The sequence below is a fragment of the Mastigoproctus giganteus genome, chromosome 7 (assembly GCF_048544385.1).
Source record: "Mastigoproctus giganteus isolate SK-2022 chromosome 7, ASM4854438v1, whole genome shotgun sequence".
Taxonomy (NCBI): Eukaryota; Metazoa; Arthropoda; class Arachnida; order Uropygi; family Thelyphonidae; genus Mastigoproctus; species Mastigoproctus giganteus.
Window position 1 is genome coordinate 78,602,158 of NC_143581.1, and position 18,595 is coordinate 78,620,752.

Below are 18,595 nucleotides of genomic sequence, written 5' to 3' on the forward strand. Positions count from 1 at the left end.
GTCAGTTTGCATTATTATTTTTATAACAAGTAAGAGTATGTTTATGTGCTGTAAATTTGAATAATGTGAATTTTTCTCTATAGAACATAATGCATTATCATTTGGAGTGTTTCTTGCAACTCACCTTTTTCTTCTAATGGTGCAGAGGGTGCATGTGTGCATGTGGACTTCCTCAATGTTGAAATTCAATGTGTTCAAAGAAATTCACAACATAATATTTCCTAAAAGTACTATAGGTTTTCGATTTTAAAATTTTGAGAATACTCTCAACAAAAGAGTAATGTTAGCTGTTATTCCTGTGAGGAGTAGAGGCGAAATTGTTGAAGTTAAATACAAAAAAGGCATCTGGGGTGGACAGGATCTATCCAGTTATATAGGCGCCTCCATAGCCAGGTGAGAAGGAGCAGCACTGCGTAGCACGCGCTTCTTGATTAGACTGCGGTTCGAGCCCATCACCACCAAATACGGAGGATGCGGAAAGGTCAGGGAATGACCACCGCATATTCCCGGAGCAATATGGCCTTAGTTGCTAATGCTCCTAAAAAAAAAAAAACCAAATAACAAATCCAGTTATATTAAAGGAGGCAGCAAAGGAAGTAAGCAAACCCTTGGCCATAATTATGAGAGCTTCCTTGGACTCAGGGGAGGTCCCCATGAACTGGAGGTGTGCAAATGTATCACCAATTCACAAAGGGAGGTTCAAAAGGTGACACAGGTAACTATAGACCTGTTAGTTTAACTTTTGTTCCGGGGAAACTAATGGAATCACTGGTTAAAGAAGCATTTCAGGATCATCTAGACAAGACTGCAGTAGTAGTTAAGACACAGCATGAGTTTGTTAAAGGTAGGTCTTGTCTGACAAATTGATTGGATACTATGATGTGGTCACAAAGGAACAGAATGGCAAAAATAATTTTGATATCATATACAGGTAGTTCTCGACATTACGAGTTAATTCATTAAAGTTAATTTTATCTAAACTAATAGATGGAAATCAGCTTTGGGGCATAGTTGCCATATTGTGATACATCACCACAGTAGCGTAGGAACACGCCTTGGCATTCAGGGAGGTGCCAAGGGCACTGGTATCAGAAGGGCACCACTAACAGGCCACATCAGTTCCGAGTCAAGTTATTTCGACACTTGAGGCAAGTTGATGAAAGAGTGCCTCTAGATGTCACATCAGGATGAGAGCAGAGGGTGGTGTGAAAATTATTTTTGCCAAACGTTTTCAGAGGGCGATTCAAGCCTGCATGCATCCTTAAATCTGAGTACATACTGCATAGCAGCATAGATCTATCTGCCATCCAGAACACAACTTTTAAGGGACCAATCAAGTGACCATTTCATCAGCAAATGCTCAAATGCTCACAGCAGTTCGCAATTCAAGCACTGTGTAAGTTCTGCGATACTGAATAAGTTATAAATGTGTGTAGAGTGTTTTTGTGTTTGCTATTTAAACAGGTAATTGTGAATATTGTGATTTATAATTAAAATAAAACGAGATTGGTGACTGGAACCAAGGGTTGCTGTTACAAAGATAGGCTTAAGTTCTGCAAATTGCAGTGTCTGATGGCTAGGCACCTGCGAGGTGATTTTATAAGACCTTGAATGGTTTGAGCAAACTCAATTCTGATGGGATTCTTTCTCTTGCTCAGATTCTGCACCTGAGGGAGAATAAATTCAAATTGAGGAAACACAGTTTTAGAATATATATGTGGAAATTTGCCTTTAGCCAGTGGGTGGTTGATTACTGGAATAAACTTCCATCTGTCAGTGTGGAAGTTGACAGCTTAAATAAATTCAAGTCTGAACTCGACAAAGTTTTGGAGTGAATGGATGGTTGAAAAGGGAAGGTTTTTTTTTTTTTGACTGATGTTATACAGAAATACCTCGCATAACGCGGTTAATTCTTGCCAAAAAATATCGCACTGATCAAGGTATTATTAGTATGTATTTTAATGTAATGCGTTCCGACAATTTGATTATATGGGTCAAGTTGCAAAAATATATAGGTGTTTGTTTATCATAAATTGATGCGCACAAAGTTTTTGCAAAAAAAGAAATTAAAATGATAAAAATGAAAAATACTAATAAGTACAGCACAAATGATTTTTATACCAAAAGAATATAAGTGAAGTATGTACTGTATTTTTATTTTGAAAAATAACTGATCAACTTAGTTCGCACAGTTTTTTTTTCTTCTTTTTATCTGCATACATCTCTTTATAACATTGAATGTCATTTTGCAATGCCTACCTTACTTTCATACCTCGCTCGATGTTTGGATCTAGAACTCTCAGCATTTCATTTCTTCATTTCTTCTTTCCACTCATATTTGCGTATAAAGGTGTAACGTTTTAAAAAATAATCTTTAATAAAAATACACAGCCAAAAATATTTGTACAGCTTACGCACAGTAAACAACCTCATCACTGATCTAGAGTGTTTACTAACGTATGAATGCTAGCAGAGTCCGTATATAATGGGAGTTGCAATTTGGAGGTGGTAGATGACTTTCATCAACCGGTGAAATACCACCACTTTGCTTATTGGAGGCTTGAAGTGGTGAAACCCATGTTTAGTCTCTAGAGCAAAGTTTCCGGCATTCCCCTCTCCCCATACTTCTCCTTCAACCCATGCACGGTACTAAGTACTATAGGTTTTGATACCTTTCGTGTTTGGGGTTTTCATAAAAAAAAAAAAAAAAAAAACAACAGTCAGCATGAACTTGAATCCATAATGCATTGGCCTACATGCTGGCATTATAATACATACATACATACATGTCAAATGTATTGGTGCATAACACAGTTAATTTTTCTTTCAATTTGTAAACCGCGTATATAGCGAAACTTGCAATGTTCGAAACCACGCTATGCAAAGTATTCCTGTATAAACTTGTTTACTTGCATCATACACCTCTAGTAATGCTAATGCTGAGTACTAGCTAAGTTTGTTCATTTTAGTTTAGAGTCAGTAATAAAACTAAAAAACTAAAAAAAAAAAAATTTAACTAAATAATAACTAAAATATTTAATTTTTTTTTTACCTTTTTGTCTTTTTTTTTACCTTAACCTCAACTCAAGTCAAATAAAGTCAGTGGCACTGCTGTTACTTCCACATTGTAGGACTGCTGGATACCTGAAAGAGTTGAGCACTCCTTCCAGGCTTAAGAGTAAATTATGAGTAATCATAGCCTCTGGAACCTCTGTAATTCTGAGGAGGTAGAGATTTTCTCCATAAAACAGAGTTCACTTCCCGAACAAGCTTTCTTAATTGTACATTCTATAGGAGAGCATATAGTTGCTTAAATGGGAGACGGCAGAGAGTAGTAATAAATGGACACTGCTCTATGTGGATTAATGTTATTAGTGGAGTCCCCCAAGGTTCAGTGCTGGGACCATTGTTGTTTTGTGTATTTATTAATGATATCAATGAAGGTATATCGGGCTTAATGACATACCTAAATGTTATCCCAGTTTGCAGATGATACAAAGTAAAGACAGTATGCTACTGCAACAGGATCTAGAAAAGTTAGGTAGATGGGCTGAGAAGTGGCAACTGAAGTTTAATATTGACAAATGCAAAGTACTGCATATGGGTAGCAGTAACCCAAGAGAAATATACAAACTGTGTGGTACTACACTCAGGAAGGTGGAGAATGAAAAAGACCTGGGGGTAATTGTGCAGTCGGATATGAAGTTCTCTGAGCAGTGCAGACGGGCTGCCAGAGCAGGTCATGGAGTTTTGTCAATGATATACAGTGGTACCTTGGTTTGCGAGCATAATTCGTTCCGGAAACGTGCTCGTAATCCAAAGCACTCGTATATCAAAGCGAATTTCCCCATAAGAAATAATGGAAACTCAGATGATTTGTTCCAAAACTCAAAAATATTCACATACTGTAAAAATGATTAATACAAAATACATACATACCTTTTTATATTTTTAAAAGCAATCGAATTTATTAATTATTGGGTAGAACGACTTTCACTGTCACTAACGGAATCACTACTATCTGTTGACTTTTTCTTTTTGTGCGACTTTAACAAAGAACCTCTCCAATGACACTTGCTTTTGCCTCCTTTTGAGGATTTCGCGGAAATATGACATTGCATTGTCGTTAAACAGATTCATCGCTTGCACTGCCACAGCCTTATTCGGGTGGTGTTTTTCTACAAAATTTTGCACTGTTTCCCACATTTTACACACCTCCCTAATCTCATTTGAAGAGAGGGATTTCTCCATTTTTTTCTCCTCCTCCTCAGACGAGATCTCCTCCATCACCCCTTGCTGTTGCTCGCGATGCAGATCCATCAGTTCGTCGGTGGTAAACTCCTGGTCATATTCCTCCACCAGCTCTTGAATGTCGTCGTTATTCACCTCCAGTCCCATGGTCGTCCCCAAGGACACAATTTCATCGACAACTGGCAGCTCCTGTTCATGAGCAAACCCCTCAACGCAATCAGACCACAGTTTTTTCCAAGCAGAATTGAGGGTTCTCTTGGTGACCCCATCCCAGGCTTTATCGATGATTTTGAGGCAGTTTACGATGTGGAAATGATTTTTCCAAAACTCTCGGAGGGTAAGGTTAGTTTCTTCGGTCACCTCGAAGCATCGCTGAAATAGTGCCTTGATGTAAAGCTTTTTAAAGTTTGAAATGACTTGCTGATCCATGGGCTGGAGTAATGGAGTGGTGTTGGGAGGAAGGAACTGGACCTTAATGAATTCGAATTCTTCCAGTAAGTCGTTCTCAAGGTCTGGAGGATGAGCAGGAGCATTATCCATAACCAGCAAGACTTTGAGTGGCAGTTTTTTTTCTAAAAGGTATTTCTTCACTGCAGGACCGAAGACCTCATTGATCCACTCAACGAACAAGATACGGGTGACCCAAGCCTTGCTGTTGGACCTCCACATAACATTTAACTGGCTCTTCTGCACCTTGCATTTCTTGAAGGCTCGTGGATTCTCAGAATGATACACGAGCAGGGGCTTGACTTTGAAATCACCGCTTGCATTAGCGCACAGCAAGAGGGTGAGACGGTCTTTCATGGGCTTGTGACCGAGCATTGCATTCTCTTCTGCTGTAATGTAGGTCCTCTTTGGCATCTTTTTCCAAAAAAGCCCCGTTTCATCGCAATTAAAAACTTGCTGCGGCAGGTAACACTCGGAAACCATGAGCTTCTGGAACTCGGCAACGAACGCCTCAGCTGCCTTAGCGTCCGAACTCGCAGCCTCTCCGTGCCTCACAACACTATGGATGCCACTTCTCCTCTTAAAGTTATCAAACCATCCCCTGCTCGCCTTGAAGCCTTCTTCGTTTTCTGAAGACGTACCTGGCTGTTTACTGACGAGGTCGGCGTACAAGGCCTTTCCCTTCTCACAGATCAAGTTCTCGGTCACAGTATCACCTGCTAGTTGCTTCTCATTTATCCACACCAAAAGCAACTTTTCAACATCTTCCAGAATACGTGGCCGTTGCTTTGATATTCTCGTGACTCCTTTTGCTACATCTAGTCCCCTTAGTTCTTCTTTCTTCTTTAATATGGTGCAAATTGTTGACGTAGACTTCTTATAAAATCTTGCGATGGCGGCCACTTTCATACCTTGTTCGTGCTTCTCGATGATTTCCTTCTTAATTTCTACCGTAATCATCTCCTTCTTCTTACCGCCTTCCTTTTCAACCCTCTTCTTCATTGGGGCCATTTTCGTAGTGTACAGTTAATAAATAACAGTCACTAAATTTGAACACAAAAAAAAAAAATTGCTTTACGCACATACACGTGGTCACAACGCTAGCACGAATGTTCACTACAATGTTGACTGTATACGAATGAGGTATGCCGACTGAGACCGAACATGCGAGACGATTAACCACAATCCCGAGCAGCACGTGATCACGTGACGCTCGGTAGGCAATTTTTAGGAAATAAAGCACAATTACAAAATGAGGAGGCACCCTTGATAAACATAAACAAAGCTGCGCCCGTGTAGCAACTGAATAAACAACACCATAAAGGCAGAGATACACTATTAACACCTCACATTTTCCTAAAGCACATTTCAAGGGGTTACTACAATAAAACAATAAAAACAATTTCCAGTTGCGTTTCTGCTAGTGGAATCTGTTATAAACTGGTAGTAAACTCGGTCTAATTGCATTTGCGATTACTGTATACCGATAGCTGGAATTGTGTTGGTTTTAACGTTATTATGGTGAAATGTGTTTCCCCTTCACTGATATAAAACACATAAATACATTTTCGGAATCTTCTCTTCATTCCCATCGTGTTGCGTTCATTTGGGGTGATTCTGCGTTCGACTGCCATTTCTTGTAAACACAAAGGCGAATCGTGCATAAGCGAATTCGGTTCGTGTTATATAAGATATCGTTCCTCTATTTATAAATCGTGTATGATCGAATTCGTGTAGTGTAAACACGTGTTATACGAGGACTGACTGTACTCGTATTGCAAGACCTCGCTCGTTTATCAAGTTAAAATTTATTAAAAATTTTTGCTCGTCTTGCAAAACACTCGCAGACCAAGTTACTCGTAATCCAAGGTACCACTGTATAGGAATTTTGCTAGCAGACACAAGGAGGTGATTATACCTTTATATAAAAAAATGGTCAGGCCACACCTTGAGTACTGCTTACAGGTCTGGAAGCCTCATTTTAGGAAGGATGTAGTGTTGCTAGAATGAGTACAGAGAAGGGCAACAAGATTGGTGAGAGGAATAAAAGGGTTCTCTTACCAGGGGAGGCTTAAATTCTGTGAGTTGCAGCATCTAGAGAATAGGCACTTGTGATGTGATCTGATTGAGGTGTATGAGGCCTCAAATGGTTTGAGCTGGCTCAATGCTGATGGGATGCTTCCCCTTGCTGAGATTAAAAACCTGAGGGGGCATAGATTCAAATTAAAGAAAGAGTTGTAGAATAGATGTGTATAAGTTTTCCTGTAGCTAGCAGGTAGGTAATCGCTGGAACAGACTTCCATCTGTTGTTGTGGAAGTTGATAGCTTAAATAAATTTAGGCTGAACAAGACAAACATTTGGAGTGACCAGATGGGTAAAATGGGAAGGTTTTTTTTCTGTTTTTTTTTTTGGCTGATGCTTTACAAGCTTGCTTTCTTGCATGATATGCCTCAACTAATGCTAAAAAAAAAAAGACCAATAAATTTTAGACATGGCATCAAAGAAAAGAAGCAGACATCAGTAAGGCATAGAAATACTGCATAAAGAAGAAATTAAAAAAAAAAAAAAAAAAATCATAAAAAACTACATTCCAGTTGTTTACAAAACTGGCTTAAATTTGAATTTTATTATTTATTTTTAACCTGTATGAAATGTCGGAGACATTCGGATATCCAATTACTGTGACCATGTAAACAGAAATAGGGGAAATTTACGGCAAAGTGTGGGTGATTCACTTCAGCAAAACAACAAATGACCCTTGTTAGGGTAAAGGAAAATCCACTCTCCCCTAAATCTCTAACAGGTTGCTTACAGTAGAAGGTTGACCAAAGCCTATTGTACAAATGTGGAATACCCTTGATATACCTCTGGCTATGGATACAGAGAAAATAGCTGACCAGCTACACTTCTCAGCATGTAGTAGTAGTATTAGAGGCATATGATGCAAGAAAGCAAGCTTATGTAGCATCAGCCTAAAAAAAAGCCCATTTTGCACATCCATTCCCTCTAAAAGAATGTCCCATTCCTCCTTGAATTTATTTAAGCTATCAATTTCCACAACAACAGAAGGAAGTTTGTTCCAGCAATCAACTACCCACTGGCTAAAGGCAAATTTCTGCACATCTGTTCTACAACTGTCTTTCCTCAATTTGAATTTATGTCCCCTCAGGTTCGTAATCTGAGCAACAGAAAGAATCCCATCAGCACTAAGCCTGCTCAAACCATTCAAGGCCTTATACACCTCAATCAGATCGGCTCGCAGGTGCTTAGTCTCCAGATGCTGCAATTTGCAGAACTTGAGCCTTTCTTGGTAAGATAACCCCATAATCCCCCCCCATCAATCTTGTTGTCCTTCTCTGTGCTTGCTCAAAAAACTCTACATCCTTCCTCTAAAATGAGGCCTCTAGACTTGTACACAATACTAAATGTGTGGCCTGATATTGCCTTATACACGATGAGCCAAAACATTATGACCAGGCGAGTCATTATACAAATAGAGGCAACTGTAGGTGATCTATGGCACATGCACAGGTCAGGACACAGTATAAAAAATACCTGATACTGAGCTCCGTTAATCAGCGTTACTCTTGTACATTACAGTAATGGCCAGACGACTGGGTCAGAGCATATCCGAAATGACATGTCTCGTGGGATGCTCGTGGTCAGCTGTGGTTGGTACCCATGGAAAGTAGTCCAAGGACGGAAAACCACCAGTGAGGTGTTGCACAACCACGGCTCATTGATGCTCAAGGTGAGCGAAAGCTCTCCTGGATGGTATGTGGCAACAGAAGGGCAACTGTGGTGCAACTTGCCAGTAATTGGAATACTGGTGACGGGAGTAATGTGTCACAACACACACACACACACACACACACACACACACACACACACACACACACACACACACACACACACACACACACAGTGCATAGATCCCTGCTGAAAATGGGGCTGAGTAGCTGCAGGCCTTTCCGAGTGCCCATGCTAACCACGTTCACCAGCAATAGCACCTACAATGGCAAGCAAGCATCGAAACTGGACCTTGAGTGATTGGAAGAAGGTCGTCTGGTCTGACGAATCACATTTCCTGTTGCACCATGTGGACAGCCGGGTACATGTGCATTGTTTACCTGGTGAAGTGATAGTGCCTGGATGCACCGTGGGATGAAACCCAGCCAGTGGTAGCGGTGTCATGCTTTGGGCGATGTTCTGCTGAGATACCATGGGTGCAGTCATCCATGTGCTGAGCCCTCTGACTCTACCACCTACCTAAATATCATTGCTAACCAGGTATACCCTTTCGTAGCAATGGTGTTCCCCTCTGGCGGTACCGTTTTTCAGCAGGATAATGCACCATGTCACTGCCAGGATTGTTCAAGACTGGTTCGCAGAACATCTGGCGGCCAGGTATTGCCCTGGCCTCCAAATTCCCCAGACACCAGTCCCATCAAGCATCTGTGGTTTTTGTGTTGGAACAGCAACTCTGATCTGCAGCATCTCAACCATGGACCTTACAGGAGTTAAAAGGTCTGCTGATTATGTGTTGGTACCAGATACCACAAGACATTTAGAAATCTTGTAGTGTCCATGCCTCGCCGGGTACGAGCTATTTTGGCTGCACGTGGAGGACTACCATCATAATAGGTAGGTGCTCATAATGTTATTCCTCATCGGTGTACAAAGGGATAATCTCCTTTTTCCTGCTAGCAAAATTCCTGTATATCATTGACAATACCCCATGACCTGCTCTGGCAGCCTGTCTGCACTGTCAGAAAACTTTATATCTGACTGCACAATTACCACAGTTCTTTTTCATTTTATTATTATTCTACCACCCTAAGTGTAATACCACACAGTTGGTACGTTTCTCTGGGGTTACTTCTACTTATATACAGTACTTTGCATTTGTCAATGTTAAACGTGAGTTGCCACTTTTCAGCCCATCTGCCCAACTTTACTAGATCCTGTTGCAGTAGCACACTACCATTACTGTCATTAACAATCCTGCCAACCTTTGTATTATCTGCATACTGGGATATTAAGCCTGACATACCTTCATCAATATCATTGATAAATATACAAAACAACAAGGAGCCCAACATCAAACCCTGGGGGACTCCACTAATAACATTAATCCACAAAGAGCAGTGTCCATTGATTACCACTCTGTCTTTTGCCATTCAACCATCCTTTTATCCATTGTAGCAACTTGCCCTTAATACCATATTGCTCCAACTTGTGTAGTAGTCTTTCATGTGCAACAGTATCAAAAGCTTTCCTGAAATGCAAGATAGTACATGTATATGATATCAAAACTATATTTTGCATCCAGTTCCTTTGTAACCACATCATAGTATCCAAACAAATGTGGGACAGGTGGATAAGTTTTACGGGTACCACTAAGTGCAGATGTTAATCTTTAAGTTAAAGGGATTACCACTGTGCTTAGCAACAGTACTATTGCCTAAATTTCCTGAAACCCAGAGGGGTGAACAATGTGTACTCAATTAAGTCTCTCGTAATCCAGTAACCTGGTAATCTCATATGAAAAATTTTCTTTGTTCTATGGACACTATTTTAAAAAGTAATTACAAAGGGGAATTTAAAAAAATTTGTGAAATAGAAAAATCTGGTATAAAGAAGTTCGTAAAACAAAGGTCAGACTGTACTTATTATTATTTATTATGATAATTTTATTTATGTGCCTTTTTACGATGATTTTACCAATTATCATAAAAAGATGTGTAGCCACGCATTTGCCAAGGGTGCCAAAAACCTAGCAACGCCTCTGCATCATCTAACCTGCTGGCTCCCAGGTATGGGCAACCTGGGAGCGGGATTGCTGGCACCCACCGGTATTGCACTACCTCCGGTGGGTGTAGGATTTTGTGCACATAAGCACATATAGGATAGGAGACCCAGGCTGGTTTCATCGTGCCTGGGGATGGGCACAAGGCACCAGCTGCCCAGGTGTTGGCTGCTTCCTGGTGGTAAAACATCCTCGAGTTTCTACACCATCACAGAGAACAAAGGTGGAGATGGGCTATTGCCTTGGAGCCACTATGATACATGTACACACACGTACACACACACACACTGGATGATGTGAATGGAAATGTATATATAATTGTATATAAATCTTCTATGTAAGTTTTGTATATATATATATAATGCATGTAAACTGTGTGTATTAATAAATGAAAATATGAATGTCTGCTTTGTGAAAATTCCAAAAAGTATGGTCTTTAAAACATGACACAACCTGTATTTGAATTGAACTTATAAAAGGAAAATGGTCACATTAGAATGAATCATTCAGCACTAACCATTCCATGCTTGGAAAAAGAGATGCTGAACAGATGGATAAGTCTATGGCTGATGTTGTTCCTGAAGGTAGTTGAACATTTGTTGGAGTGCCAGTGTTTAACACAGTCAGATTATGGTTATCCAGGAATGTTTCAATTAATTGGCCTCTCCTATCCACGGTGGAACATCGCCACAATGGATGGTGAAGGCTAAAATCACTGAGTAAACAGACAGGAGGTGGCAGTTGTGTGAAAAGGTTGCCAAGTTCAGTCTGGAAGCATGGAAAATTCAGGGAGATATAAATAGATGCAAGGGTTAATGATTTCCCATTGCCATCCAAACTGCTACAGCTTCTAATGAGTTTTGTAGTTGAAGATGTCTTGACAGTATGGTATTTTTGACAAGAATAGCTACCCCCTCCACAAGCAGGAGTGCCAGAATCCCTGTCTTGCCTAAACACGGTGTAATTTTTGCATTTCAGAGAAACTTGTGGCAATAAAAAGGTTTCCTGTAAGCACACACACACATACCCCTACTATATTAGTTTGTATGAGTAGATCATTCAGGCCATCCATATTACTGCGTAATGCTCTACGGTTCCATTGTAGGAATTTATTCCTTAATTGGGTTTATTTGAGGAAGATCGAGCTGACGGTTTTTTCTGAGAAGGTTTCTGTCTCCTTAGTTTTGATTTTTCACATCTGGGAAAGGTTGGGCATCCTGTATCCATGGTATCATTAGCATATAACCTAGTACTGTGTCATCATCCTCTGATTGAACATCAATTTTCATGTTGCTATTGCGTGTTTTCACTTTCTTCTGATTTTCAACAATAGTTGATTCTTTTTGTTTCTAGCAAGATTGAGATTTCATCAGTTGGGATACTGATTGGCATATTGCTGGTTTCGTTGACTGTAGGTTTCTTATTGCATGTTATCATGGTCCAGGTGGCAAAGGAAATGGTCGGTTCTATAGAGACATCTGTTTGAGTTGCAGTTGAGCGGCTGTTTCTGGTAACCGATGTGTATGATTAGCTAAGTATGGTTAGCAGCACTTGCTTTCTTGCTTAAGGGTATGAGACTATGTTCCACTTTATATTTCTGAATTTTTTTTTTCCTGTTTTCCAAAGATCACATGCTTTAGAATATGCAGGATGGCTTACTTTACAGTGTGGGCAAATTTTTTTTTTTTTTTTTTTTTTTTATGTAAACCCCAAACACGAGAGGTTGGTTTGGAGGTTGAGAAGACGAAAGAAGATATTTGTTGACATTGGACTTGAACTTCTGTAGGCTGTAATTTTCAGGAAATACAAATTAAGGAAGGTTGTTCCAGAAAATGGCAGTTGAATGAACATACGAGGAAGATGAAAAGTTGGTTCTGTGAGTTTGAAGTTGGACAGTAAATGGATGTTGGCTGGTGGCGGCACGTGTTCGGACTGTTTTAAAAGACAGAGAAGGAATTATAGAAGCCAATTCAGAAGAACAGTGCCCATGGAAGTATCTGTAGAAAAGGCATGCAGCAGAAATAGTACGTCTATGAGACAGCGAATGGAGAGATTCTGTTAGAGATGAATCATTAATTAACCTAACTGTCCTTTTCTGAATGGAATCTAGAAGCCTGAGAGACAGAGGTTTTGGGGGCACCACCCCATACAAAGGGTACTAGGAAAGTTTTGCAATACAGCTTTGTTTATTTAATTTTTTCAAAGTAATTTCCTCTACATTCAATACACCTCTCCATCCTCCGAAACCAATCTTTAAACCAGGTCTGCCAAGTTTCACTAGGGAGTAAAGCACACTCGTCCCAAGCCCGTAGAAGGTCCTCATCACTGGAAAACTGCCTCCCTTTTAGCTTCATTTTCACATGCGGGAACAGTGCAAAGTCGCAGGGAGCAAGGTCTGGACTGTAGGGAGGGTGCTCGAGAAGTTTCAGTCCTGTCGTGGTCAAATATTCGGTGCAGGCTTTGGCGCGGTGAGCTGCAGCATTATCGTGATGGAGGTACCAGGTGTCCATTCTTGACTTTGGCCGCAGGTTCTTCATAGATCCAATGACTTTAGGCAGGCATTGTTCAGTATACCACTTAGCTGTGACTGTCTTCTGCGTGTCCAAAACGACACGTTCCACAATTCCACTCGATTTGAAAAATACAGCTATCATTTTCTTCTTTACAGATCGGGATTTTCTGACAATTACGGGTGTGTCGTCATCATCAAAGACCCAAACTTTGTTTTGAGCCTTGGTCGGCAGATCGTAATAGTACAGCCAAGTCTCGTCACCTGTCACGATGTTGTTCACATACCGAAATTGTCCCTTATCAAACTTTTTTAACATCTCCCGGCACCAAGTCACACGTCGTGTCATCTGCTCTTCAGTCAGTTGATGCAGCCACCCAGAGAGAACAAAGTTTCTTCATGTGCAAATGATCTTGCAGAATCGAACGAATTGCTGGTGCATTTAGGCCCAAAGTATCCTCTATCTGTTGGTAGGTCACTCGCCTGTTTTCGTCAAGCATTTTCCTCACAGCAGTAACGTTTTCCTCCGTAACTGACGTTCATGGCCTTCCCGGCCTCTCAGAATCCTCCAGAGTGAAATTTCCCCTTTGGAATTCTCTATACCACCTGAATATCGTTGTACGATGTGGACAATCATCATCTAGTGCAAGAGTCATTTCTTCTAAGCACTGGTCTATGGTTAAACCACGCACGAAATTATACCGCAAAACTGTCCTTATCTCATTTCGTGACCACGATGCCATCGCAGGCACTTTACACTCTCACTACTAATGAATAACTGAGCCCATCGACTTGGCACGGCGGCTACTATGCACGTATGAACATGTCTCAACACGCAGCAACAAGCAGCTTCCTGTGATTCGTTGTTGCATCATATTGCAAAACTTTCCTAGTACCCTTTGTATGCGGAAACAATATTCCATGGTAGGGCGGATTTGTACAGAGTGAACAACTGTTTGGAAGAAGAGTAACACTGAGAGCGAAATAGAAAACCATTTTCCATCTAAAATAAGTTTTTTAGATGCAGAGGAAGCAATATTTGTAATGTGCTTGTGCCAAGAGAGATTAGAAGTCAGGGTAACCCCCAAAAGGAATATATCAACTTGCCTAGAAAGGAGTGAAAGCTGTACAGTCTTCGTGAGAATGCTCCTTGGAGCCACAAAGAGGACACACAGCATCGCCTTGGCATGCCGTCTGAGAATGGCCATTCTTCTGACACTTAAAGCAGTGAATGGGATTTGGGATGTAAGTTTAAGTAACCTGCTTTAATAGAAGATGGAAGAGCCAGAGTAGTGAATGTCAAAATGATGGATCTGGTTGGTAGTAGGCTGCCATCTTTTGTGGTCATAATTCTCTGTGCATGTGTCACTTTCTGATCACTAAGTTCTTGTATTATTTCTTCTTCTTCTGAGACTTTTAGTCAGCCCCATTCAGTGTTAACACCTTTAGAAGTTAACACCGAATGGGCTGATCAAATGATGACAACAATAACACTCCTAGAAGATAGGTGTTTGGAAATTATATGTACTGTAAAGAAACAGATTTTAGAGATTTGTAAAAACTAAACTAATAAAACATAAATAAAAATAGTTTAATAAGTAAATGATTAATAACACCGTATATAAACTGAACTGGCTTGGCATCAGCAACACCCACTTGTGAACAATGGACTGGTCTGTGATGCTGGTGAAAGTTCAATATCACTAAGGAATTCAGATATGACTTTAGTTTGCATACCTGGCAATCAGTTTTTGAGTGTTAGTCAAAGGTCACCCATGTGTTCTCAATGCTCAATGTGTTGTGTCTCATCTCTTAAGAGCAGTGATGCAGCACAGCTAATCTCCCACATACAACATAGGAACAGCAACCAATATCCACATGGATTTTAGTTTGCATACGTGGCAATCAGTTTTTGAGTGTCAGTCAAAGGTCACCCATGTGGTAGCCATGTGTTCTCAATGCCCATGGTAAGTGTTGTGTCTCATCACTTAAGAGCAGTGATGCAGCAAAGCTAATCTCCCACATACAACGTAAGAATAGCAACACCAATATCCACATGGACTCTACTCTATACATTAGCTCATATAGACTATGGCAGTCGACAGCCATCATAGGAACCCATGGTTACTGCAGGGCACAAAACTGCCTTTCGTGGCCACCAACACTGAAACCACCAATGCGTGGTAATCTGTTGCCTGGTCTGATGAATCCCATTTCAAACTCTATCATGCCAATAGCTGTATCTACATTTGGAGACTATATCCAGGTGCCATGGCCCTGTGTTACTATGTTGATGTTCTGCAAGCTGGAGACTGTGGTGTTATTATTTGGGGACTGTTTTTATGCCATGTCCTGGGTCCTCTGATTACCTTTAATAAACAGCTGAATGGGAATGCTTACCTTTCAATCATCACCAACCAAGTACACTCCTTCATGATGACAGTACATCCAGACAACTTCAGAATCTAACAACAAGACAACATGCTATGCCACAAGGTTCGGCAGATTGCTAACTGGTTTCAGGAACATGATAATGAACTCTCCATTCTCCCACAGCTATTATTAAAACTTACCAAATCTCAACTCAATTAAGAATGTCTGAGAACTACTGGGAAAAGACATTCAGTGCTATTCAATCTACCTGACAATCTGCAGGCATTACTTGGCACACTGTGCAATGCATGGATAGCACTACCATAGGACACTCTACAACATACAACTTGTGGAGTCTACACCAAGACTCCACAAGTTGTATGTGGAGCAAAGAAATACCACAATTAAAATCTCTGTTGCTTCCACCTGAGATTTCTGACTACTGCCTCAATGGAATAGGCAGTTAAACCCAATTATATATTCAGTATATTCAAGGGGATAATCATTAGAATAAAAGGTGTAATCCACCATAAACTTCTACCCATATACAGTACTTTGCATTTGTCAAGGTTAAACTTCAGTTGCCACTTCTCAGCCCATCTGCCCAAATTTTCTAGATCCTGTTGCAGTAGCACACTGTCATTACTGTCATTAACAACCTTGCCAACCTTTGTATCATCTGCAAATTCCAAAATTAAGCCTGATATACCTTCATCAATAACACTGATAAACATAAAAAAACAACAGTGGGCCCAACACTGAACATTGGGGGACTCTACTAATAACATTAGTCCACAAAGAGCAGCATCCACTGATTAGCACTCTGTCTTCTCCCACTCAACCACCCTTTTATCCATTGTAGCAACTTACCCTTAATACCATACTACTCCAATTTGTACAGTAGTCTTCCATGCACAACAGTGTCAAAAGCTTTCCTGAAATCCAAGTATATGATATCAAAATTATTTTTTGTATCGAGTTCCTTTGTAACCACATCATAATATCCAAACAAATTTGTCAGACAAGACTTTCCATTAGCAAATCCATGCTGTGTCTGAACTATAACTGTAGTCTTGTCTAGATGATCCTTGCTTCTTTAACTAGTGACTCTATTATTTTCCCTGGAACAGAAGTTAAACAAACTGGTCTGTAATTACCGGTGTCACCCTTAGATCCCCCTTTGTGAATTGGGGATACATTTGCAATCTCCAGTCCGTGGGGACTTCCTCTGAATCCAAAGATGCTCTCATAATTATGGCTAAGGATTTGCTTACATCCTTTAATATAACTGAATAGATCCCATCCACCCCAGGTGCCTTTCTTATCTTTAGCTTCAACAATTTCTCCTCCACTTTGGTCTGTTATTACAGAATCATTAAGAACTCTGTTATAGTTTGATAAACTCCGGCATTTTCTTCCCCTAATAACTCGTTTGTGAACGTAGATGCAAAACACTCATTGAGATTATCAGCTATCTGAGAAAAATCACCAACATATAAATTGATATAAATTGGACCAATCTGAGTCATCCCCTTCCTTCTGGAGTTTATATAACTAAAGAAATACTTGCTGTTTTTCTTAGCATCCTAGTGTTTACATGCTGATACCCTTTCCGAATGATCGTTTGTGTAGCGGTGATTGACATGTTTAGCCCACTATAGTTAGTCTTAGGGTGTTTATACCCCCGTTGCTGCTATTTCAAAATCGGCAAACAGTTCCCGAATTTAAAACTGCGGCAAGGAGCCCGCGGGATAAACACCCTAGGACTAACCATTGCGGCCTAAGCATGTTGTTGTTGTTGGTTTCGAGATTTATTAGGCGCATGGCTAAGCATGTCAATCACTGCTACTCGGAAACGAATACTTCAGGAAAAGAAGCCTAATTACAATATAATCACTCAATCTTTACTTACTTCAAAACGTGTTCTTTTCTATATGGAACAAGGATAACTTTACGTCCACATAAACAAATATTTTGATTCTTTTTCATATTTGATAATATCAAATGGCCATTAACCCAAAAATTTAACTTAATAGAAAAACTACAATCACTCAACAAAACCCAAAAATTTAACTTAATAGAAAAACTACAATCACTCAACAAAACCCAAAACCATATCCACCATAGAGTAGTAACACCTACCAGTGTTGTCAATAGTGTTGCCAACTCTTAATAATATTTCCCGCTGGCCGCATGCTCAAATATTTTTAACACTTAATCCGCCAACTTTTAAAATTTGCATTTGTTGGGTGCCTCAAAATTTTTTAAAACCCCTACATTATGTCCAAACAAAAACTTCCAAATTGCACATCAAATGCAGTTTATTCTGAGTAAGGTGTCAAAAATAACAACCACCGTTTAACGGGGTTTATGAATTTATGCAGTGGCAATATTGATCACTTGATTTTTTGGTTGGCAAAAAATCACATTTTGCAAAATTACAGATTTTTGTGAAGTTTGCAATCTTGAAATGCGGCTTACAAAAAGTAAATGTAAAACTGATAGGATTGTAGGAAACTTGCCGTAAAACGATGAGAATTAGACATCATGTTTTGATGATAGTAGATGATCGTTATCTCAAAATTTATTATTTCTATACTTCTGGTCCCAACATTGGTCTCAAGATCGCACTGCCCTTGATTTAAATATCAATAAAAATACTGTTATTCAAAAATGCAAAGATCTGAATGATATCAATAATTGATTCAGTTAGTTAACTAGGGGGAGGATATCAGAAAATGGAATACCTATCGAAGTTTAAATTGATTAATCAGCATTTTTCAAAAGAGAATATAATAGAGGACTATTAATAGGAACACAATGGGGTTTTGGTGCGTTCGAAAGAATTACCAAAGGATGTTTTTTTAGTTCCGGTAGAAAATGGAGATAAAACAACTCTATTATCAATTATAAGAGAGTGAATATTGCCAGGTACAATAATCATCAGTGATGGATGGCCTGCATATAAATCTACTGAGACATTAATTATACCCATGATGAGGTTATTTATCGCTATAATTTTGTTTATCCAGGTGATTCAAGTGCTCTTACTCAAGATATTGAAAAACACTTGGTTACATGCCAAAAGAAAATTAAAATACCAATTTGGAACACAGGATAGGCCACTAGAAGGTTATCTATATGAGTTCCTATTTAGAAGAAAATTTTCTCAAGAAAAATTCTTTAATTACCTTATTTTAGAAAT

At 39.7% G+C, this 18,595-nt stretch overlaps 1 protein-coding gene across 2 annotated transcripts in view; it reads right to left on the bottom strand.

Annotated features, from left to right (window-relative positions):
• Positions 1–17,592, bottom strand: part of Mnat9 (microtubule-associated Nat9) — a 146,609-nt gene extending 129,017 nt beyond the window's left edge. Inside the window, exon 1 of one of the 2 annotated variants that reach the window (XM_090376984.1) lies at positions 17,533–17,592. Coding sequence is in view for 1 of the 2 variants with exons in the window: in XM_090376983.1 (XP_090233109.1) it covers positions 17,303–17,379 (77 nt within the window). In the remaining variant the exon portion in view is untranslated. Of the gene's footprint in view, positions 1–17,302; positions 17,445–17,532 lie in introns of those variants that run through there. The other variant, XM_090376983.1, reaches the window with a different exon arrangement.
• Between the last annotated feature and the right edge of the window lie 1,003 nt (positions 17,593–18,595).